The sequence below is a fragment of the Scyliorhinus canicula genome, chromosome 7 (assembly GCF_902713615.1).
Source record: "Scyliorhinus canicula chromosome 7, sScyCan1.1, whole genome shotgun sequence".
Classification (NCBI taxonomy): Eukaryota; Metazoa; Chordata; class Chondrichthyes; order Carcharhiniformes; family Scyliorhinidae; genus Scyliorhinus; species Scyliorhinus canicula.
Genome location: NC_052152.1, coordinates 144,535,979 through 144,561,601, shown reverse-complemented (window position 1 = coordinate 144,561,601; position 25,623 = coordinate 144,535,979). Strand labels below are relative to the sequence as shown.

The 25,623-nt window shown below is 48.0% G+C and overlaps 1 protein-coding gene across 1 annotated transcript in view; it reads right to left on the bottom strand.

Annotated features, from left to right (window-relative positions):
* The window catches only part of LOC119969140 (protein-glutamine gamma-glutamyltransferase 2-like), a 157,990-nt gene extending 132,646 nt beyond the window's left edge, over positions 1-25,344 (bottom strand). The window contains exons 1-3 of the mRNA XM_038802357.1: positions 25,031-25,344; positions 6,771-6,906; positions 4,375-4,483 (exon numbers count right to left, since the gene is read on the bottom strand). Coding sequence (XP_038658285.1) covers positions 4,375-4,483; positions 6,771-6,906; positions 25,031-25,344 — 559 coding nt within the window. The remainder of the gene's footprint in view (positions 1-4,374; positions 4,484-6,770; positions 6,907-25,030) is intronic.
* Positions 25,345-25,623: the final 279 nt, after the last annotated feature.

The window sequence follows — 25,623 nt, the reverse complement described above, 5'->3', positions numbered from 1 at the left end:
ATTCAGCTGTCACTTTGAGTTGCATTTTAACTCAGCCATGGCTCAGTGCTAGCACTCTCGCCTCTGGGTTTGAAGGTTGTGGATTCAGATTCACTTGAAATCCAGTGCGTAGCAGAGGGAGTATTGCAATGTCAGAAGTACCATCTGTTGAATGAGGATGTAAAATACCTGATGGCACTGTTTTGAAGAACAGAAATGTTCTCCCTCTAACCTGGCTAATCTCTAATCTCTCAACCAACAACAGAGACAAAGTATCCAGTCGCTCTTGGATTGCTGTTCACTGAACCTAGTTGCAAATTAGCCGCTGTGTTTCCTACATTGTAAGAATGACTAAATTCCAAAGGTTGACTGAAAGTACTTAGGATTGTCCTGAATCTGTGAAACGTGCTGTAAATTTTTTTTTTTTTAATTTAGAGTACTGATGCACGATCAATTGCACAAAGACGAGAGTTGAATACAACTGAGGCTTTATGACACTAAGATGTGTGGCCTCCTACAGCAGCTGGCGAAATGGCTGCTGTATGGGGAGCACACATATTTATACTCTGCCTACTGGGCAGAGCCAGCAGGCAGGGACTACCCCCGTACCTGTAGTCCAGGGCCTTACCACACCTCTCCTAATATATACAACAGTTGTGATTACCACATTCACCCCCTGTTAAAATTGAGTCCGGCAGGGATGGCGGAGAACTATATACAGAACAAGTTTTAAAATATGGAGGCAAAAAAAAACTTTGGAGTCCAGTACATGGTGCTTTAACAGTCCCGAACCAATTACAGGTTTAGCCGGTCTGGCCTTGATCTGGCGTTGGGAGCGACGCAGTGGTGGCGGCGATTCTGGTGTCGATCTGGTCCTCGGTGACTCCGGGAGCATGCCGAAATCCTCCCCATCCTCGGGTGTGGGCAGGGGAGGACTGATGGTCCCAGGGGGGTTGCTGCTGGGTGCGTCGGGGAGGGGAGGGTGGAGCCAGGGTGTGCATGTGGGGAACCTGCTGGTGCCAGGTCCCTGAGGGAGCCCGTATCCTGGCAGCCGTCGGGATACTCTACGTAGGCATACTGGGGGTTAGCATGGAATAACTGCACCCTTTCAACAAACGGGTCCACCTTGTGGAGTCGTACGTGCTTAAGGAGGAGTACGGGTCCTGGAGCTGCGAGCCAAGTCGAGCGAAAACCCGGAGGTGGACTTCCTGGGGAAGGCAAAGAGACGTTCATGGGGTGTGTCGTTAGTTGCAGTGCATAGGAGCGACCGAATGGAGTGCAGTGCATCGGGGAGGACTTCCTGCCAGTGGGGGGCCGGGAGATTTCTGGAAGTTAGGGCCAGCTGGATGGCCCTCCAGACCGTCCCGTTCTCCCTCTCTACCTGCCCGTTTCCCTGGGGGTTATAGCTGGTAGTCCTGCTGGAGGTGATACCCCTGCTGAGCAGGAACTGACGCAGCTCATCACTCATGAATGAGGATCCCCTGTCGCTGTAGATGTAGGCGGGGAAGCCGAACAGAGAGAAGATGGTGTTGAGAGCTTTGATGACGGTGACAGGCGTCATGTCGGGGCATGGGATGGCACAGGGGAATCTGAAGTACTCATCGACCACACTGAGGAAATACGTGTTACGGTCAGTGGAGTAGGGGGGACCTTTGAAATCCACGCTGAGGCGTTCAAAGGGGGGAAAGGCCTTCACCAGGGGTGCGCGGTCCGGCTGGTAGAAGTGCGGTTTGCACTCCGCACAGACCTGGCAGTCTCTGGTGATTGCCCGTACTTCCTCGACGGAGTAGGGCAGATTGCGGGCCTTGATGAAATGGTACAACCATGTGACTCCCGGGTGACAAAGATTGTCGTGCAGAATCCGGAGACGGTCCACCTGTGCGCTGGCACATGTACCTCGGGATAGGGCATCGGGGGGGCTCGTTGAGCTGACCGGGGCAATACAAAATCTCGCAGTTGTATTGTGGCGAGCTCGATCCTCCACCGCAAGATTTTATCATTTTTGCTCTGGCCCCGTTGTGTGTTGTTAAACATGAAGGCTACTGACCGTTGGTCAGTGAGGAGAGTGAATCTCCTGCCGGCCAGGTAATGCCTCCAATGCCGCACAATTTCAACGATGGCCTGGGCCTCTTTTTCGACGGAGGAGTGTCGAATTTCGGAGGCATAAAGGGTTTGTGAAAAGAATGTTACGGGCCTGTCTGCCTCGTTGAGGGTGGCGGCTAGAGCGAGGTCTGATGTGTCGCTCTCCACTTTAAAGGGTAACGTCTCGTCGACTGCGTGCATCGCGGCCTTGGCGATGTCGGCCCTAATACGGTTGAAGGCCTGTTAAGCCTCGGCTGTCAGGGGGAAAAGGGTGGACTGGATGAGTGGGCGGGTCTTGTCCGCATAATTTGGGACCTAATGGGCGTAGTAAGAAAAGAACCCCAGGCAGCATTTGAGGGCCTTGGGGCAGTGGGGAAGGGGGAGATCCATGAGGGGGTGCATGCGGTCGGGGTCGGGCCCCAGAACTCCGTTCCGGACCACATAGCCGAGGATGGCTAAGCGGTTTGTGCTGAATGCGCACTTCTCCTTTTTATAGGTGAGGTTTAGGAGAGTGGCGGTGTGGAGAAATTTGGCAAAGTTGGCATCATGGTCCTGCTGATTGTGGCCTCAGATGGTGTTATTGTCTAGGTACGGGAAAATGGCCTGCAACCCGTACCGGTTGACCATTCGGTCCATCTCCCTTTGGAAGACCGAGACCCCGTTGGTGATGCCGAAGGGAACCCTAAGAAAATGGTTGAGGCGGCCATCTGCCTCAAAGGAAGTGTATTGTCGGTCCGCCTTACGGATGGGAAGCTAGTGGTAGGCGGATTTTAGATCTACAGTTGAGAAGACCCGGTACTGTGCAATCTGATTGACCATATCAGATATGTGAGGGAGGGTGTACGCGTCGCGCTACGTGTACCAATTGATGGTCTGGCTGTAGTCCACAACCATTCGGTGTTTCTCGCCAGTTTTCACCACTACCACTTGGGCTCTCCAGGGGCTGTTGCTGGCCTCGATGATGCCTTCCCGAAGAAGCCGCTGGACCTCGGACCTGATGAAGGTCCTGTCCTGGGTGCTGTACCGTCTGCTCCTGGTGGCGACGGGTTTGCAATCCGGGGTTGGGTTTGCAATCCGGGGTTAGGTTTGCGAATAGGGAAGGTGGGTCGACCTTTAGGGTCGCGAGGCCGCACACAGTAAGGGGTGGTAGGGGCCCACCGAATTTCAATGTTAGGCTCTGGAGGTTACACTGGAAGTCCAGGCCGAGTAGCAGGGCAGCGCAGAGGTTGGGGAGGATGTGGAGGCGGAAGCCGCTGAATTCTATGCCTTTGATCGTGAGCGTGGCTATACAGTACCCCCGGATCGCCACGGTGTGGGACCCGGAGGCCAGGGAGATTCTCTGATTGCCGGGATGTATCGCGAGGGGGCAGCGCCTTACCGTATCGGGATGGACGAAACTTTCGGTGCTCCTGGAGTTCAGCAGACAGGAGATCTCGTGCCAATCGATCTTCACGCTTGTTGAGGTGGTGGCTAGATTGTGTGGGCGAGACTGGTCAATCATGACCGAGGCAAGTTGCGGCTGGTCGTCGCTGGTGTCGGACGATGGGGTGCCCGGTGGGCATGGGTCCTGGTATGATGGTGGTGCCCATGTGCCATGGGGGAGACATGATGGCGGCGCATGAAGATCCTGAGGTGGACAAGATGACGGCGCCCATGGGCCACACGTGGCGGGGGTTGAAAAAGATGGCGGTGTCCATGGGCCGCACGTGATCCGAGGAGGGGAAATGGCGGCGCCCACTGGCCACGCATCGTCCGAGGAGAGGAAGATGGCGGCGACCTCTGTCCGTACACCGGGGGGGGGGGGGGGGGGGGGGGGGGGGGGGGGGTGATAGCGGCGACTGAGTAGGCTTGGCACACTGCGGCCAAGTGCCCCTTCTTGCCACAGGCCTTGAAAAGGGCGCTGCGGGCAGGGCAGCGTTGGCAGGGGTGTTTTTGCTGCCACAGAAGTAACATCTGGGGCCCCCGGGGTTGGCTGGCTGGTGCGTGACACAGGCGTAGGATTTGCTGAGTGGGGTCCCTGGTGGGGCAGCCGTCTGCAGAGTCCACGATGCGTAGGAGAAGTGGGCCGCACGGCCGGGGGTGTCGGCCTGGATATTGTGCGAGACGATTGTCAGCGACAGCGCCAGCATTTTGGTTTCCGCGAGGCCGAGCGTGGCCCCATCTAAAAGTCGCTGGCGGATGTGGTCTGACCCTATCCCCGTGATGGAAACGTCACGTATGAGGAGGTTTGAATGTTCCGTGGCCGTGATGGCCTGACAGTCACAGTCTCTGACCAGGGGAATGAAACACGCCAGAAATCTTCTACAGACTCACCAGGGAGCTGACTACGAGTAGAGAATATGTGTTTGGTGAAGAGAGTGTTCGTCCGCTGGGCATAGTTCTCTTTCAGTAGCTCCATGGCTTCATCGTAGGTCGGCATGTCCTGGATAAGCAGAAAAACGTTGGAGCTCAGCCGCGAATAGAGGATCTGGATCTTCTGAGCTTCCGGAATTGGGTCTGGTTCAGAGAGACCTGGGTGTGCTAGTGCATGAGTCGCAAAATGTTGGTTAATAGGTGCAACAGGTGATTAAGAAGACAAATGGAATTTTGTCCTTCATTGCTAGAGGGATGGAGTTTAAGACTAGGGAGGTTATGCTGCAATTGCATAAGGTGTTAGTGAGGCCACACCGGGAGTATTGTGTACAGTTTTGGTCTCCTTACCTGAGAAAGGATGTACTAGCGCTGGAGGGATGCAGAGGAGATTCACAAGGTTAATCCCAGAGCTGAAGGGGTTGGATTACGAGGAGAGGTTGAGTAGACTGGGATTGTACTCGTTGGAATTTAGAAGGATGAGGGGGGATCTTATAGAAACATATAAAATTATGAAGGGAATAGATAGGATAGATGCGGGCAGGTTGTTTCCACTGGTTGGTGAAAGCAGAACTAGGGGGTATAGCCTCAAAATAAGGGGAAGTAGATTTAGGACTGAGTTTAGGAGGAACTTCTTCACCCAAAGGGTTGTGAATCTATGGAATTCCTTGCCCAGTGAAGCAGTTGAGGCTCCTTCAATAAATGTTTTTAAGATAAGGATAGATAATTTTTTGAAGAATAAAGGGATTAAGGGTTATGGTGTTCGGGCGGGAAAGTGGAGCTGAGTCCACAAAGGATCAGCCATGATCTAATTGAATGGCAGAGCAGGCTCGAGGAGCCAGATGGCCTACTCCTGCTCCCAGTTCTTATGTTCTTATGCAGGCGATCCGGCTTGATGCGGAGGTCCATCTTCTGAAAATCTTAGTGTAATAAATTGATGCACGATCAATTGCACAAAGACGAGAGTTGAATACAGCTGACGCGTTATTGCACTAAGATGTGTGGCCTCCCGCAGCAGCTGTCAAAATGGCTGCTGTATAGGGAGCACACATATTTATACTATGCCGACTGGTCAGAGCCAGCAGGCAGGGACTACCCCCGTACCTGTAGTACAGGGCCTTACCACACCTCTCCTAATATATACAACGGTGGTGATTAGCACAAGTTGCCAATTATTTTTCTTCCAATTAAGGGGCAATTTAGCGTGGTCAATCAACCTAACCTGCACATCTTTGGGTTGTGGGAGTGAGACCCACGTACACACGGGGAGAATGTGCAATTTCCACACATATTGTGACCCGAGGCTGGGATCGACCCCGAGTCCCCAGCATCGTAGACAGCAGTGCTAACCAATTCAACACCGTGCCTCCCATTAAATTGCAGTAAAATGTAGGTTTTTCTGTCTTACTTAACTCTTTCACTGTTCATCCAGCATAGAATCATAACATTTATACAGCACAAAACTATCAAAAGCAAAACATTACTCCAAATAAATGGGCTAGTTTCCCTGACCCAGCCTGAGACCAGCCCATGTCAGACAACCTTAAAAAATGGTGTGCAGAATTAAATTTGAGGATTCCCACACTTATTCCCATTGCAGGGAATAAGGGTTAGAGTGACACGGTGGTTTTGCGTTATGCCTCTTCATGTAGCATAAGTTACTTCCTTGATGTATACTCTGACAAAGGAAGATTCAGGCTTGGAGATAGGTTTAACACATTTATTGAACAGTTAACAATTCTCCTACTTGAGTTCAACTCTCCTGCTGATCTTACTATAGTAACTGAATCTAACTAACCAGTCTGCTTTAATCCATGCAGTGGGTGTGATGCTTCCTGATCTGCCCCTGTCTCTCTGAGTGTCGCCTATGGAAAGAAAAAGAGCATGTGTGCCCTGCCCTTTTATATGGGTAGCCCCCTTGCGGTAATGTCACCTCTGGGTGTGTCTTGATTGCCCATTGGTCATGTCCTATCTTACTGACCTATTGGTTGGATGTCTGTGTGTCATGATGTCTCTGGTGCTCCCTCCAGTGTTTATTCAGTTCTGGTGTATCTACATTAACCGCTTGTGTATTTACAGTGATACATATCACCACGTCCCCCCTTTTTTCGTGTTACATATTTTCTGTACAATGTTAAAGAAAATTGAATAAAATAGGTAGATAAGTGATGACATGTACAAATCATGATGACAGTGATGATTACACAATACCAAATAATATGTATGAGTCCAAAGTTCATGAATCAATATGGTCGAGTGGCTTTCTTGTTTTGTGATTGAAGTGTTGACGTTGATGTTGTCATTGCTTTGTGAATGCCACCAGTGTCCCTATGCTAGGAACCAAGAAGTGGTCAAGTCACTTTGCTGACTGATTTGGACTCTTTTTTTCTGTGCTTGTGGTAGCGATGTAGTATATAATCTGTGTCGTCCAGCCTGGACTGTTTCTTGCGATTGCGATATTGATGCAGTATGTCATCTGCCTTGAAAGCTGGTTTGCTTGTTCGTAGTGGAGCAAAGTTGAATCAGTGAGATTTGCTGTCATGCTATGGTATGGCTGTACTCTTGCCAGTGTTAGGAGCTGTGCAGTTACATCATCCTACATGGGCAGAGTTGTACCATGTCGTGCCAGTTGTTGTTCCAGTGTTGTTGTTTTTGTCATGCTTGTGGATGACGTTGGTGCCTTTGGTACGCTGCTTGTTGTTGTATTTGTTGGTGTTTGTGTAGGTTTTGTTGTTGTGTTTGTTGCTCTCAATAACCACACCGAGTGGAGAATTTGAGTCCTTCACAAAGTTACTTGTGTCAGTGTCCTTTGTGGCATCATTGAGCGTGCCGTCACTGATTCCTCGGCGCTCCCCGTCTGGAGTCATGTCCGGTTCACTAGAATCATCTTTGGCTTTTCGATGCTCCCCATCTGGAGTCCTTTCTGGTTCACCAGAATCAGCTTTGGTTTCTTGACACTCCCCGTCCGGAGTCATTTCAGGTTCACTTGAATCATCTGAGGTGTCTTGATGCTCCCCATCCGGAGTCAAAACATTGAGGAATGCATTTTCTTGTGGAAAGGCTCGAGTGGGTGAGGTTTGAATTAATGTGGCATCACTGGAGTCACTAGTAACCTCACTTTGATTGTCGAGCTCCTCTGTACGTACTAGCGGAGAACAGTCAGTCTCGCTGTCATGTTGCACATCCTGTATGGGAATTGTGAAGCCTTTGTCACTTATCGCACATACAGTGGGAAGACCTTTTTTGTCTTCTTTTTGGTTAATTGAGCTGTGTAGACTGTCAGAGTCTTCTTATAGTGGCTCAAATAATCTGGGTGGACTGTCATAGTCTTTTTGATGTTCACGTGAGCATGGTAGACTGTCATAGTCTTGCTGTTCACTTGAGCGTGGCAGACTTGCATCGTCTGTTGCTGGTTGCTCAGATGAGGTTGCTAGACCTTCATGGTCTTCTTCATGCAAGGACTGCGCTCTGGAGTCTTGCGTTGCTTCCATTGTGGAGGCTGTCAATGAGCTTGCCGTGGAGGCTGGTACCGCTCACTCTGTGGAGTCTGGCATCATTCCCTGTGTGGAGTCATGCAGTGGTCTCACTGTGGAGTCGATCTGTGCGCTCTTAACAGAGTTGTGCAGTGATCTTGTTGTGGAGTCTTAGGGGCTGGTTTAGCACAGGGCTAAATCGCTGGCATTGAAAGCAGACCAAGGCAAGCCAGTCGCATGGTTCAATTCCCGTACCCGTCTCCCCAAACAGGCACCGGAATGTGGCGACTAGGGGCTTTTCACAGTAACTTCATTTGAAGCCTAATTGTGACAATAAGCGATTTTCATTTCATTTCATTTCTGTGTTCTCTGTGTGGAGGCGTGCAGTTGTCTCGCTGTGGAGTCCGTCATCGCTTTCTGTGCGGAGTCGGGGACTGTTCGTGGTGCGTGGACCACCTTTCGTGTTGAGTCGGGGACACTTCGTGGTGCGTGGACCACTTTCTCTGTGGAGTCGAGAACTCCTCGTGGTGCATGGAGCACCGTTGGTGGTGCGTGGACCACTGGTGTGGCATCAGGCCGCTCTGTGTGGGCTTGTGCCGCTCTCTGTCACTTGGTGTCAGGCCGCAGCAGAAGCCTGTACTTCTGGGTTAGGATGTTGTCTGTGCTGGGCTGAGGATCCTCAAATCCGAAGAACTCGTCCATGCCTGTGTCGGATTGTTCACAGTACAACACATCTCATTGCGGTTCGGAGTTGGTACTGAGGTCGCCACGTCCAATGATGAAATCATCTACGGAGTCATAGTCTTCAAGGACCATATCATCACTTTTTGTGTCGGAGCTATCCTTGTGCTCGCGATGTCCAAAGAAGTAATCAACATCTGAGTCATAGTCTTCAAGGACTAAATCATCTCTTAGGGCGGTGCTAACTGCTTGTTGCAGGGTTCTGTGGAGGTTACTTTCAGCTATTGGTCGAAGTTCAGGCATTGTGCTGTCGTTCCCTTGATATGCGAGGGTATCAAACTATTCGGAAGGACAGAGTGGATGGTAAGGGAGGTGGTGTAGCTCTGTTATTTAAGGGTGACATCCGGGCAATAGTAAGGGATGACATCGGTGCTATGGAGGATAAGGTTGAATCCATTTGGGTGGAAATCAGGAATAGTAAGGCGAAAAAGTCACTGATAGGAGTAGTCTATCGGCCACCAAATAGTAACGATACGGTGGGGCAGGCAATAAACAAAGAAATAACTGATGCATGTAGAAATGGTACAGCAGTTATCATGGGGGATTTTAATCTACATGTCGATTGGTTTAACCAGGTCGGTCAAGGCAACCTTGAGGAGGAGTTTATAGAATGTATCCGCGATAGTTTCCTAGAACAGTATGTAATGGAACCTACGAGGGAACAAGCGGTCCTAGATCTTGTCTTGTGTAATGAGACAGGATTGATTCATGATCTCATAGTTAGGGATCCTCTCGGAAGGAGCGATCACAATATGGTGGAATTTAAAATACAGATGGAGGGTGAGAAAGTAAAATCAAATACTAGTGTTTTATGTTTAAACAAAGGAGATTACAAGGGGATGAGAGAAGAACTAGCTAAGGTAGACTGGGAGCTAAGACTTTATGGTGGAACAGTTGAGGAACAGTGGAGAACCTTCCAAGCGATTTTTCACAGTGCTCAGCAAAGGTTTATACCAACAAAAAGGAAGGACGGAAGAAAGAGGGAAAATCGACCGTGGATATCTAAGGAAATAAGGGAGAGTATCAAATTGAAGGAAAAAGCATATAAAGTGGCAAAGATTGCTGGGAGATTAGAGGACTGGGAAATCTTTAGGGGGCAACAGAAAGCTACTAAAAAAGCTATAAGGAAGAGTAAGATAGAGTATGAGAGTAACCTTGCTCAGAATATAAAAACAGACAGTAAAAGTTTTTACAAATATATAAGACAAAAAAGAGTGGCTAAGGTAAATATTGGTCCTTTAGAGGATGAGAAGGGAGTTTTAATAATGGGAAATAAGGAAATGGCTGAGGAACTGAACAGGTTTTTTGGGTCGGTCTTCACAGTGGAAGACACAAATAACATGCCAGCGACTGATAGAAATGAGGCTATGACAGGTGAGGACCTTGAGAGGATTGTTATCACTAAGGAGGGAGTGATGGGCAAGCTAATGGGGCTAAAGGTAGACAAGTCTCCTGGCCCTGATGGAATGCATCCCAGAGTGCTAAAAGAGATGGCTAGGGAAATTGCAGATGCACTAGTGATAATTTACCGAAATTCACTAGACTCTGGGGTGGTCCCGGTGGATTGGAAATTAGCAAACGTGGTGCCACTGTTTAAAAAAGGAGGTAGGCAGAAAGCAGGAAATTATAGGCCAGTGAGCTTAACTTCGGTAGTAGGGAAGATGCTGGAATCTATCATCAAGGAAGAAATTGCGAGGCATCTGGATAGAAATTGTCCCATTGGGCAGACGCAGCATGGGTTCGTAAAGGGCAGGTCATGCCTAACTAATTTAGTGGAATATTTTGAGGACATTACCAGTGCAGTAGATAACGGGGAGCCGATGGATTTGGTATATCTGGATTTCCAGAAAGCCTTTGACAATGTGCCACACAAAAGGTTGCTGCATAAGATAAAGATGCATGGCATTAAGGGTAAAGTAGTAGCATGGATAGAGGATTGGTTAATTAATAGAAAGCAAAGAGTTGGGATAAATGGGTGTTTCTCTGGTTGGCAATCAGTAGCTAGTGGTGTCCTTCAGGGATCCGTGTTGGGCCCACAATTGTTCACAATTTACATAGATGATTTGGAGTTGGGGACCAAGGGCAATGTGCCCAAGTTTGCAGATGACACTAAGATGAGTGGTAAAGCGAAAAGTGCAGAGGATACTGGAAGTCTGCAGAGGGATTTGGATAGTTTAAGTGAATGGGCTAGGGTCTGGCAGATGGAATACAATGTTGACAAATGTGAGGTTATCCATTTTGGTAGGAATAACAGCAAACGGGATTATTATTTAAACGATAAAATATTAAAGCATGCCGCTGTTCAGAGAGACTTGGGTGTGCTAGTGCATGAGTCACAGAAGGTTGGTTTACAAGTGCAACAGGTGATTAAGAAGGCAAATGGAATTTTGTCCTTCATTGCTAAAGGGATGGAGTTTAAGACTAGGGAGGTTATGTTGCAATTGTATAAGGTGTTAGTGCGGCCACACCTGGAGTATTGTGTTCAGTTTTGGTCTCCTTACTTGAGAAAGGACGTACTGGCGCTGGAGGGTGTGCAGAGGAGATTCACAAGGTTAATCCCAGAGCTGAAGGGGTTGGATTATGAGGAGAGGTTGAGTAGACTGGGACTGTACTTGTTGGAATTTAGAAGGATGAGGGGGGATCTTATAGAAACATTTAAAATTATGAAGGGAATAGATAGGATAGATGCGGGCAGGTTGTTTCCACTGGCGGGTGACAGCAGAACTAGGGGACATAGCCTCAAAATAAGGGGAAGTAGATTTAGGACTGAGTTTAGGAGGAACTTCTTCACCCAAAGGGTTGTGAATCTATGGAATTCCTTGCCCAGTGAAGCAGTTGAGGCTCCTTCATTACATGTTTTTAAGGTAAAGATAGATAGTTTTTTGAAGAATAAAGGGATTAAGGGTTATGGTGTTCGGGCAGGAAAGTCGAGCTGAGTCCACAAAAGATCAGCCATGATCTCATTGAATGGCGGAGCAGGCTCGAGGGGCCAGATGGCCTACTCCTGCTCCTAGTTCTTATGTTCTTATGTTCTTATGTTCCAGGTGAAAGAATTGTGTTTTCCGCCCTTAATTTTTTTTTTACTGTTTTCAGACATTTCCCCTTTAAGTGGGCGTGGTCCGGCCCTCTGACGTCATGGCGCTAGTAACATAGAGCGTAGGAATGGATTGCGCAAGCGCAGATCGCTTTTCCTGTACTTTGAGCTCTTTTTACAACTGCGCATACGCGGCTTCTCGCACATGCACAAAATACTGCTTTGCCGGTACGCTTCTTTTGGGGAACTGCGCACGTGCGGCTCCTTTCCCAAGATAGCTGCCAATCAAAACTACCATTTTCTGCATTTGCAGGCCTACCTTCGCCTCGTGGTGTGTATTGGCACCTTTCTTACCGTTGTCTGTTGTGTTTTCCTCGCAGTATATTTGCAACTTTTCCAGGACGCTCTGGAAATCTCTCTTGTCTTGCCCTTTTGAGTATTTGAAGGTCTTGAAGATTTCTCCTGCTCTTGCACCCGCAATGGTGAGCAGAAGCTTTATTTTCTCTGCATTCGCCACGCCATCTAGGTCGGACGCTACCGGTACCTGTCTGCGTGGGTTTCCACCGGGTGCTCTGGTTTCCTCCCACAGTCCAAACATGTGCAGATTAGGTGGATTGGCCATGTTAACTTGCCCCTTAGTGTCCAAAGATATGCAGATTAAGTGGGGTTACTGGGATAGGGCGGGGAGTGGGCCTCGGTAGGGTGCTCTTTCAGAGGGTTGGCGCAGACTCAATAGTCTGAATAGCCTCTTTCTGCACTGGAGGGGTTCTATTGTCAGATCACAAGCACATGGGTGGCTGTCCAGATGTTGCTGGCTACATTGTGGAAGTGGGATTTTCAGACCTCTGCAAGTTTTGTGGAATTGGATGGTTTTTTAGATCTCGAATCTCTGTCTGAAGGCACGCCAGTTTGCATTGAGAGCTGCTGCGGAACCGGACTCTCGAACATCTTGCCTGGGTGCTGTTGCTGGTAGTCACGGATCTGTTGAGTTGAGTTGAACGATATAGATTCAACAGGCCACTACTGGTACCATGTTGTGTTATGTTTCTTCATGTAGCATAAACTGCTTCCTTGATGTATACTTTGACAAAGGAAGGTTCAGACTTGGAGATAGGTTTAACACATTTATTGAACAGTTAACAATTCTCCTACTTGAGTTCGACTCTCCTCATAGAATTTACAGTGCAGAAGGAGGCCATTCGACCCATTGAGTCTGCACCAGCTCTTGGAAAGAGCACCCTACCCAAGGTCAACACCTCCACCTTATCGCCATAACCCAGTAACCCCACCCAACACTAAGGGCAATTTTGGACACTAAGGGCAATTTATCACGGCCAATCCACCTAACCTGCACATATTTGGACTGTGGGAGGAAACCGGAGCACCCGGAGGAAACCCACGCACACACGGGGAGGATGTGCAGACTCCACACAGACAGTGACCCAAGCCGGAATCGAACCTGGGACCCTGGAGCTGTGAAGCAATTGTGCTATCCACAAGGCTACCGTGCTGCTCCTGCTGATCTTACGATAGTAACTCAATCGAATTAACCAGTCTGCTCTAATCCATGCGGTGGGTGTGATGCTTCCTGATCGGCCCCTGTCTCTCTGAGTGTCGCCTATGGAAAGAGAAAGAGCATGTGTGCCCTGTCCTTTTATATGGGTAGCCCCCTTATGGTAGTGTCACTTCTGGGTGTGTCTTGACTGCCCATTGGTCATGTCCTATCTTACTGACCTGTTGGTTGAATGTCTGTGTGTCATGATGTCTCTGTTGCTCCCTCTAGTGTTTACTCAGTCCTGGTATATCTACATTAACCCCTTGTGTATCTACAGTGATGCATATCATCACAGGTGGCACAGTGATTAGCACTGCTGCCTCATAGCGCCAGGGATCCGGGTTCAAATCTGACCTGGGAGGCTTTCTCCCTTTGTCTGTGTAGGTTTCCACCGGGTGCTCCGGTTTCCTCCCACAGTCCAAACATGTGCAGATTAGGTGGGTTGGCCATGTTAAATTGCCCCTTAGTGTCCAAAGATATGCAGATTAAGTGGGGTTACTGGGATAGGGCGGGGAATGGGCCTCGGTAGGGCGCTCTTTCAGAGGGTTGGTGCAGACTCGATAGTCTGAATAGCCTCTTTCTGCACTGGAGGGGTTCTATTGTTCAGATCACAAGCACATGGGTGGCTGTCCCGATGTTGCTGGCTACATTGTGGAAGTGGAATTAGATTGTTTTTTGAAGATGATTTGGTGCACACTAGCATTGTGTGAACCTAATTTGGAGTCAGAAACTGTTTAACAGGTAAATTGAAAAGGTGTTGCCAACATCACATATGTTATCAATACATTGAGTGATGATAGAGCTTTGTTTTGAAAAGGTGTGATGAATAGATTGAACAGAATTGTGAAAGTGGATTGGATGGAAGCCAGGGTAGGTCAACAAGCACAGGGGCATAAACGAATGAACGTGGTTCAAGTTAGGACATGGGCAATAACATTTTGGATCAATTCTGGTTTATGGAGTGTGGAATGCGAGAGGCCAGCCAGAATGCATTGGAATAATCACAATTAGAGATGATAAAGACATCTTGAGCTGAAGCAGGTGTGGAGGCGGGAAGTAGGTGATTTTATAGGTGCCATTGGTACCTAATTGGAAGCTCATCTCGGGGTCAAATATGGCATCAAGGTTGAGAACAGCCTGGTTGAGCCTCAGACTATTTCCAAGGAGAGGGATGTAAGCCGTGATGTGGGAATGGAATTTGATGCAGGGACCAAAGATGATGGGTGGGTTTTCCTTTGGCCAACGCAGAAATTGGGATACGCGATTGGGCAGAGAATCGGTTCTGACACCAAAATCATGGCGGGCATCGATTTCACGTGATTCGCAATTCTCCGGTACGCCCGTACAGTAAACGTCACTTGCATATTATTAGCGGGCCTGACCCAGTATTCTCCATCGTTTCCATGATTCCCGGCCTCCAATGGGCTGAATTCCTGACGGCGTGGTTCACTTGTGCTTTTACAAGTTGTGAAACTGGCGTGGTGGTGGCTGAGGGAGTGACCAGGGGGTACATAAAGTGTCCAATATTGCTGTAGTGTGATGCCAGTTGTGCTGCTGGCGAGGGACGGCTTCTGCCAGACCTGGGTGGGGAGTAGTGGGAGGTGCCCAGTAGGTGGACCACGGGGCCTGGTGGGTGGGCACGGAACAATATTGCCGTGGCCGGCAAAGCAGTCATGCAGCTGTGCATGCCGCTGACTGCCCAACGTTAAAGTAGGGCCACGGGTCGTATAGGTGTCCCCCAGGCCACCCACCCTTCTGGCCCCAGCTGACCCATCAGCTACATGGGCGTGCTCCAGACAACTAGTGACATCTTGTTGGATGGGATGAGTGTGTGTGGAGATTGTAATATGTATATGCGGCTGCAGCTTGTCAGTCTCCCGAGTGTCAATTATGGACCCGGCAAATCCCGCACTGTTTTTCATTTGAATCTATTGTTTTTCACGTGGCTAGCCCCCTCCCCAATCACTGATTCGGTCCAGGTTTGGCGCCAATTTCTTTTTGCCATTGCGAAAGTCCACGAATCCACGGTAGCATTGTGGATAGCACAATTGCTTCACAGCTCCAGGGTCCCAGATTCGATTCCGGCTTGGGTCACTGCCAGTGCGGAGTCTGCACATCCTCCCCGTGTGTGCGTGGGTTTCCACTGGGTGCTCCGGTTTCCTCCCACAGTCCAAAGATGTGCAGGTTAGGTGGATTGGCCATGATAAATTGCTCTTAGTGTCCAAAATTGCCCTTAGTGTTGGGTGGGGTTACTGGGTTATGGGGATAGGGTGGAGGTGTTGACCTTGAGTAGGGTGCCCTTTCCAAGAGCCGGTGCAGACTCGATGGGCCGAATGGCCTCCTTCTGCACTGTAAATTCTATGATTCTATGAATCCTGCCCTGGCGTCCATATTTAGACTCAGGAACGGAGAATCCAGTCCAATAGTTTTGGTCTGTCCAATATTTAATTGGGGAAATTTCTGCTCACTGGTGTCTGACAAGGTAGAGACAGTGAAGAAATTGAGAAAGGTGGTGGTGAGGTAGAGGGACCAAGGTAAATACGTGGGGGGAATCACTGGTAATGGTGCAAGAGTGAGAAGAAAACAGTTGCAGGCGAATCTCTGGCTATGAGTAGGTAGATAAGAATAACCCCAGGCCAGGGCAGTTCCACCCAGTTGGACAATGATGGAGAGGCGATGGTCACTTATGACAAAGGCTGCAGATAGATCAGGTTGGCAGGGAGGGATAGTTTATGATTGTCAGTCACATATCAGGTGCTCATTTATGGTTTTGATGGGCAGGGATTTGGGTGTTGGCAACACATCCAAGGACCTTAGAAAAGAAAGCGAGATTGGTGCTGTGATGGTAGTTTGCAAGGCCTACTTGCTAAGGGTCTTTTTAAAATTTGTTTTGAGGAGAGGGTTGATGATGGCAGATTTAATGGAAAGATGAGTGAATTGACAACCATATCAGCTCATTTGGCAGCCAGAAAGGGAAATTGATATTCAATAGTAAAGTGGGAATAGGGTGAAGGGAGCAGGAGGTAATTCTTATGGACAAGACCTGTTGGAGGGGACATGAGGGAAGATAGAAGTAAACAAGCAAAAGATGAAAGTTCAGGACTTATGCAAGGAGGACCCTGAGAGGAAATTTGTTCCTCTGCTAAACAACAAGGGAGAAGTGGCAGAGTCTGTTGATCAGATGGTCGCAATCTAAATGACAATATCCATCAGGTCCTCACACTTAGCTTTGTGAGTGAAGATTGCTGCAGAGGCACTGGTGTAGTGATACTGTCACTGGGCTAGTAATCCAGGCACCCAGGGTAATGCTCTGGAGACCCAGTTTCAAATCTCACCAAGGCAGATGGTGAAATGGAACTCCAATAAAAATCTGGAAGTTAAAGTCTAATGGTGACCATGACACCGTTGTCGATTATCATAAAAACCTACCTGGTTCACTTATGTGCTTTAGGGAAGGAAACCTGCAGAACTAAATGAGTCTGCACTCACAGACTCATCACAGAACTAAAATTAATTATAATTTATATTATCTGAACAAATCTATCACTTTTATCGTTTTTCTGAATTTAGAACTCTCTTGGCTATGTATAATTTAAAGAAACCTGTTACATATTTCTGTCACGGTTCCATTTTATACTAATACCAATTCTTTCAATTTTGATATCAGACGAAGAGTTTACCACATGCACCTCAATAATGGAGTGTCTCATAAATCAACAACTTCGCAAATTGGCATTCCTGGGAACCAAAAACAAAGGCAAACAGCTGTGTAGTTATTCCCTCTGTGTGTCTATAACCTGTACACTCTTGGCTGTGTACAAATAAATAGGCCATTTTAATTTTTCATACAGAACCAGTAGATCTGTTGCATAATTTATTCTTCTTGTCTCTTGTCCACAAATTGCTGAAAAGACTGATTTAGTCCTCCACACAGAAATTCAAACTGAATTCTCACTGCCTTGTGTTACCTAGCCGACATAACCATATCTTATAAGCAATACCCTTCCACTACTGATGATTGGTCTGAAGCACAGTGGCAATTTCCTCTCACTATGGGCCCCTACTTGATAGGCAAGGGAGGACCAATTTTCCTTACAGCATCAGAAAAAGAAAGTTAGGCGAACTTTTCAGATCAGACTCTGGGGCAGCACGGTAGCATACTGGTTAGCACGGTTGCTTCACAGCTCCAGGATCCAAGGTTTGATTTCCGGCTGGGTCACTGTGCGGAGTCTGCACGCTCTCCCCGTGTCTGTCTACGTGGGTTTCCACTGGGTGCTCCGGTTTCCTCCCACAGTCCACAGCGGGTTAGGCGGATTGGCCATGCTAAATTGCCCTTATTGTCCAAAAACGTTAAGTGGGTATTACTGGGTTACGGGGGATAGGGTAGATACGTGGGCTTGAGTAAGGTGGTCTTTGTAAGGGCCGGTGCAGACTCGATGGGCTGAATGGCCTCCTTCTGCACTGTAACTTCTATGGTTCTAATTCTATGGTTCTTCATCACATCTGTTCTAATCCCCAGGGTTTGAGTGTAAATGTTATGACTAGCAATGTGAGTGGGTTGTCAATAGAGGGGAGGAATTGGTGGTGGGTGGGGGGTGCATTACTGATAGCATTGAGATGAGTATATGTACATATTCAGTGATAATACAAGGATGCATTTGTTCACTAATGTTCTAGTTACTTGTGAAGATTGCTGGAATCTAATTTGATTCTGTTCAAAACGTTTTAAGCCTCCTACCTTTAATGTTGAATTCAAATCTGAAAGAATTGGCCTGGAGAGTTGTTTGTTTGAAAATTTGATGGGATTTGGATGATAGAATGTCTTTTGTCCCATCTTTAATGACAGAATGCCTTTTGTCCCATCTTTAATGATAGAATGTCTTTTGGCCAGTTGACATAATAACAAGCTGCATCACTGCTCTCATTCTCAAGTTAGCGTTCGACATTCCCGGCTGTCCTAATTGAATTCGGGCAGATTTTCAGCAATCAGCACTCACTCCTGAATTTGCACTGCAATTCCAGAAATGAAATGACCATTTGGAAGTGGTCCCTCAGACTTCGGTGAGCTGGGAAGCTGGAATCTTACCATTTATTTGGCAAAAAGCGAGATCGAGTCTGACACTTGCCCCGTATTCAGGCATGCTCAATTTGCTGCGAAAACGCTGGCTCGGATGTCTGCCCTTGTCTTCAAAGGCTCTTAAACCTCAGATGCTAAATAAAAGCTTGAGAATAGGTACTGGCAGACCCTCCAGTATAGTACTAACAAGATGCTGCACAGTCGGAGGTGGCATCTGAAACACCAAAGCAAGGACCCTTGGACCTCAGGTGGATGTTAAGTATCTCACCGCACTACTTCAAAGAGGAGCGGGGAGAATTTGGTTGAACCAAGAGTTAGTTTCCCAAACTACACCAGAAACAGAAGATCTTGGTCATTTAGTTCATTGCTGTTCGTGGAATCCTGCTGTGCACAAATTGGCTGCTGCATTTCCCTAAAATATAGCAGTGACTTCACTTCAAAATCATTTGATCGGCTGAAAAGCTCTTTGTGATATCCTGAAGTTGTGAAAGATGCCAATCCCCCTTCCTTTTAAAAGCCTAATTCTCACTGGATTTATTAATTGAGAGTTCTCACCAGTTGAAGCATTATGTGGAAGACCGTGTGCAGTGCAATGAAGGTAAAATACAGAGTGACATAAGATTAGAAACCTCTAAGGTGCTCATGATAATCTACGCAAGGCAGTCTGGCTCTTAAGTCGGAAAATAGTCCTGTCACTAGGAACTGTCATCCTTCCATCTCCGGTTCATATGGATTGCCTGTCAATGTGCTAATAGATTGGACAGTTCCAGCTGAACAAGCCGTGGAACATCTTTCAGTAACAAAGTGAACACTTTAAGCTGATCAAACTCCATCAATGCATGTGGGCTAGAACCTTTCTGTGTCTAAGCTCTTTGTGTATGGGGTGTGTTCTATGGGGACAGAATGTTGGCAAGAAGAATTGATCCATTTGTGGATTTTGCAATAGTTTCTTTGGAGACATGGTCAAAGTATTTCCAAGTGTGTCATGCACTAGACCGGCCAAAATAACCCATCCTTTATGTTTCCTTTGCTTTAGGAGTGATATACATCATTGAATATCAGACAATCCGGGTCACAATATTATTCTGTCCTCCAGCACGTAGGAGTTGAATTAACTTTTGATACACCCTCAAATGAATTTAGCTCTGTCATAGTGTTGAGCTCAGTACCTCCTTCTTGCCTGTTTCCACAATGATATCATTAATACTCACTCTCCAAACAAAATACATTGAGTAAATAAACTGAAGTAGAAAGAGAGCAGCCCCTGTATATGGAACATTGTGTTTTGCCAGTTTTAAAAACTGACTACTGCTTATGAGACTGCTGTTAGGGAACTGCTTTATTTTAGCATTAAACACAGTATAGGCATGAGCATCCACAAACTCAATTACTGTTCAATGTAATAACTAGAATAATGATGCCAATGCATTAGGAAGAAAGGAAGAGTTATATTTATATGGTACCTATCTACATTTAAAAAGTACCTATCAACATTTATATAGCACCTATCCACACTTAAAAAGGACCGATCACAACCTCAGGACATTCCAAAGCACTTTAAAGAAAATGAAGCACTTCTGTAATGTACAAAATATAGTCATATAATTTTGTCAATGTCGTAATGTGGGAAACAATGCAGGAAATTAGTGCACAGCCAGATTCCGCAACCTAAGAGGAGATAATGACCACATGTCCATTTCAGTGATGTTCACCGAGGGATACATATCAACCCTTGGATTACTACAAGGTACGACAAAATGATGTTCATGTGCATCTCAGAAGGTAGATGGTCCTGCCCGCCATGGGGATCATCACGGACAGGATGGACAATTTGATCGACCATTTCAAGGTCCTTTGACCTTGGATAAATTTCCAATGGATAAATATTGGGCGGGCGCGGCCAGAAAATCCCACCCCTAAGATCTCGTTCAAAAGATAGATTAGGAAAGACATTCCAAACAACCTCAGATGCTGAACAGAGTTCAGAAGAAGAGGCATACTTGACTGGTTGCATTAACTCTGTTTCTCTCTCCACAGATGCTGCCAGACCAGCTGAATATTTCCAGAATGTTCTGTTTTAATTTCAGATTTCCAGTATCCTCAGTATTTTGCTTTAATAGTATTGCAGAAGTTCAACAATGTATTTTTTAAAATTCATTCAGCGGATATAAAGTTTGGTGGCAAGTCCAACATCCATTGTCCATCCCTAACTTTTTAAAGTTAAAGTTTTAAAAGCGGTAAGATTGGACCAACTCAATTACCACACGATAAATGAATCGCTTCACAATTCTCTGCATTAAAATTCATTGACTATCTGTTTGCCCATTCCACCGGCCTGTCTATGTCCTCTTATCATTATCCTCCCCTGGAGGAGGATGTCTTGGTAATAAATAATGTTTTGGTAATGCTGGGAAATGGAGAAAATACTTTAGGAGGGAATCTAAACTTAAAATCGCAGGTTCCTTATTAGGGTAAACGTGACATTGGTAGCATGGAGCCAGCCTGGTGCATCCCCAGGAAACAGAAATGGAGAGACAATAAGTCCAGGAACTATTTGAAGGGTAGAATACCACAGGATGCACTGTTAGAAGTTTTCCATGGGAATGAAGTGTCAGCAGATGTGCAGAATTGACCATAAGGCAGAAAATGATTGTAAGATGTATACAGAGGAGGATTGTTATTCAAACCGTCTTCGTGTGCTCATTCAAAAAAAACATATTTAAAAAGCTGAACACGTTCATGTTTTCACCTCCATTACTCAGACCAGAAGTTTATTCTCATTGTTGATTACGCACCATGTGAAATACGTCTTCCTGTCATTTGTTCAAAGTTTCCCACATGCCCTATGCCGTCTTGATTGAACTTGAAATTATATTCCAGGTTTATTTTTTCCACATTGTTTAATATTTCATGGACTCCTTTCAGCAATTCTTTTCAGGCTAGCTCCAGCTTCTCTCATCTATGATCAAAGGAGTGTTCCAACTTCTCTGCAAAGCTTCCAATGGTTGAATATCTCCCACCTGTCTCAATGAACAGAAGATAGCACAATATGTAAAGTGCAGTCCTACCAGACCAGCAATTTTAGCATAATCTCTGATCTTTATGCTACTTATTTGGCAATATAACTCATTGATAACCTTATTTTGTTATAATTATATCTTTCAAAACATTATTTTTCTTTCAAAATATGGAAAAACATTGCATTATCTGGACACTTGGATGGTGACCTGGAGTTTTTTTAATAAGAGTTTCCAAGTTCGCCTTGGATTGCTAACAAGGAGGCATTTACTCAGAAATCACCTGACCAGCAAGGTACTTGAGGGGGAAGTTATTTGTTGTGTTTTGAACTGCAATTGCTTTAATTGATGGGGAAAAAATGGTAAAGACAAAGCTGGTGATTGACTGGGAATCACATAACAAAGACGAGCCATAATTCTTCTCTTGTCCACACCAGTGTGATTCCCTGCTCATGCAGGCAGTTCACCCCCTCCCGTACGTTTCTCAGCAGTGGGGTGGCTTCAATGGGAAGTTCCATTGATAGTGGCAGGAGAAGATAGTCCCACCGCCAGTGAATGGCATGCTGCCTCTCACTGCCAAGAAACCTACAGCTGGGAGGCCAGAGACCCCAACCCAAGCTTTAGGTTTTGGACCTGCAGACCATTTTTAAATGGCATCCTGATTTCTTGAGCACCTGAGGTGACCCCCAAATCCCCCTAAGCCCCAACTCACTGTTCCCAGGACACCCCTCACCAGCCCCCACATAGGACATGCCCCAGCATGCACAAAAATGCCAGCTTGGGACCTTGGCAGTGCCAGCCTAACACCCTGGCAGTTCCCCTGTCAGCACCACCTGGGCACTTAGACAATGCCAGGCTTGCACCTAGGTGGCACTGCCAGGCAGCCAGGTCAGCACTAAGGGGCCCAGGTGGCACCAGCAGTACAAGGTACCAGCCTGCCCAGAGGGCATGCACCTGGGGGCCTCCAATTCCCTTCCCCCAAGTGCCATTCCATCTGGTCCCCATTTGTGGAGACATGTGCTGAATGGCACTCGCTCGAGGTTTCCAAGGTGAAGGTAATAGATCCCACGGCTTGGTTACCTCATGATACTGCACATTAGAGTGAGACTAGCTGTCTCGCTCGAATATGCAGATTTGCCAAAAATGATCCCACCGACAATGGGCGAGCTTCATATCGCAATGTCTTGCGAGATCGGATTAGATTGCGTGAGCGTTGCGAACTGGGTACATTCCGGGGCCAGGGTCTCCCATCATTCACCGTCCACATTGCACCATGGAGCTGCTTTTTGGGCACAGCTTGGCTGGTAGATCATGCTCTTAGCCACTTTTTTGGACCCTGGGGACTTTCTCCCCAGTCAAGCCAAAACTTAGAATTATTTTAATCACTGGGGAGCTGAACTCACTGGCCAGACCTGCTCCTCAGAGATTGGGTCACCATTTTGAAAGGGTGCCCCGATCTCTAAGTGGGGTTATGGCTCACCCCTCCCTACCCATGGGCAATGTCACCACCCACATACATAGGCATCACCCTACAGCCTCTCAAGTGATAACACCCTGCTATAGAGTCGATGAGGGCCCCCTATTTTCAGGCCTTCACATGCACGCTTTCAGACCCCCCATTTCCAGGATACCACCTCCACTCCTGCTTTACCATCTTGGGAACCATCTAGATGTAGTGTTAGGGCCCATAAGGCGAGAAAAGTAGACACCAGTTAAGTTGGCACAGGTGCAGGACACAGTTTAGTGATAGGGTCCAGGGCACCAATCAGTATATATGCTTCTACATCAAACACCTGTGTATAATGTTACAACGTGCCTCGGTTCTCTGTCAAACGGGTTTGAGGGGTGGATTTCTCTGGGCTAGCCACAGAGGAATCGAGGGTTAGGGGGGTGGGAATTGGCGAATGTTGTGGGTGGGCTTGGCTCAGGGACCGCAATTCAGCCAGGTGCTCACTGCTCCGGTGTCCCACTCGCAACACCACCCCCACCCCTACTGTCCCCACCCCATAATGTCCCCACCTCCACCACCCCAGTGATTAGATGGGACCTTGTGATGGAATGACCAGTTTGCGTGCGGGGATCATCTGGGTGGACGGTGGAAAATGCTACTGTGGGCAGGGGTCAGACGTTGTCAAACAATACAGAATACCAGAACTCATCACAGAGCGGGCATCGCAGAGCGGGTTGTCATCATCCTCCATCCGATGGACTAGATCTGTTGTTAATGGCAACCCAGGGCCCGCACCATGTAGTGCGGCAGTTATGCAACAGTTATGTAACACATAGGGGGTTGCAGGGTGGTGACTGGGGGGAGGGGTGTGTGTGAATGAGGGAGGAATGCAGTGTCCATGTCCCTGGTCAGTCCCCTCCCCAGTTGGGGACCCTGAAGGCGATCAGAGCTTCCCATATGCGTTGGCCTTGGCGCACATGTTGTGTGGCCTCCCATGCAAACCCGGGCCCCATGTGCTGTTCATTCTCACCCTACCCCTCATCCTCCTCAGACCTGACATTATTCCTCCTCCAGCACATCGCCTCTGCTGCACGATCGTGTGGAGGATGCAGCAGGCCACCACAATGCAGGCGACCTTCCCAACGCCATACTGGAGGGTCCCTTCAGAGCAGTCCAGGCACCTGAACCGTATCTGGTCATTGCATGGGAGTCATTGTAGTTGGTTTTCGCGTCGGTCTGTGACCACCGGATAGGTATCATCAGTCACAACCGCAGTGGGTAACCCCTATCGCCCAGGAGCCAATTGTTCATCTGGGCTGTATCTCGAAGAGGCCGGAAATCGTTGAGTGTGCCAGGATGCCAGGCTTACTCACTTTTCCAACTTCTTCCAACGGGCAGGAGATTCAGAAGTCTGAGAACATGCATGAACAGACTCAAAAACAGCTTCTTCCCCACTGTCACCAGACTCCTAAATGACCCTCTTATGGACTGACCTCATTAACACTACACCCATGTCTGCTTCATCCGATGCCAATGCTTATGTAGTTACATTGTATATATTGTGTTGCCCTATTATGTATTCTCATGTATTTTCTTGAATTCTGTTTAATTCCCTTTTCTTCCCATGTACTGAATGATCTGTTGAGCTGCTTGCAGAAAAATACTTTTCACTGTACCTCGGTACACGTGACAATAAACAAATCGAATCCAATCCAATCCAATCCAATGAAGGTGTCATGCACACTGCCCGGGTATCTGGTGCAAAATTGCATGATGCACATCTGTTGGTCACACACCAACCACACGTCCATCGACTGGAACCCCTTTTGGTTTGTGAAGAACAGTCTGTCATCTGCAGGTGACATGCAGAGTGACATGCATCCCGTTCATCACCCCCTGGACCCGGGGCATCTTGAAAATGGCGGCAAACCCTGCTGTGCAGACATCCTGGTAGGCTCGGTCCACATTGAAATGGATGTATTGTTCCAACTGGGCATATAGGGCCTCCGTGATGGCATGGAGGCACCTGTGCACCGAGCTCTTTGACATCCCAGACAGGAAGGGCCCCATGGAATATAAATTCAGGGCGGCCATCACCTTGAAGCCACCGGGAGCAGGTGTCCTCCCCCATACCCCCGTGGTGCCAAGTGCGCCGTAATCTGGCAGATATGTTGCACCATCTCCTTGCTCAGCCGGAGTCTTCGACGGCATGCCCGGTCTGGCAGGCCCTCGAATGGCAGGCGCAGCCGGTACACGCGGCACCTCCTTTGCACCTCGTCGGCCTATTCGTCGGCTGGCTCTCCATTCTAGGAGGCTGCCTCCTGTTCCTCTGGGGCACGCTCAGCTGCTGCAGGCTATGCCGCTGGTACACATGAGGCGCCTCCTTTGCACCTCCCTCCTCCTTCTCCTCCACTTCCTCGGCCTGTTGAGCGGCTGGCTCTCCAACTTCATCGGCTGCCTCCTGTTCCTCTGGGGCAGGCTCAGCTACTGGAGCTTCCTCCTTCTCGAGACACTCCAACTCGTACAACCTCAGGGCTGCAGCAACAAGGAGGAAGGCCATCATTGCTTGCTGTATTCCAATATCCATTATCTGCTGGGGCTGAAATGCCAACGTGTTAGCATGGTGCGTACCCCCGGGTCCACCGGGCTACACGATGGCCCCAGTTGCCACTGCGGACTCTGCCACCACATGTCCCCCTGCCGCCATCATCCCTGCATCCATGGCCCCATCGGTGCCATGCACCCCAAACACCTCTGGCCCTTGCACCTATCCCTGTCGCCAGGGGTACCATGTGATGGCAAGACTCATGCCAGAGGTATGCTCCATGGCCCCCTTCTGGCAACCCCTGTAGGAGCCACTGTGGGT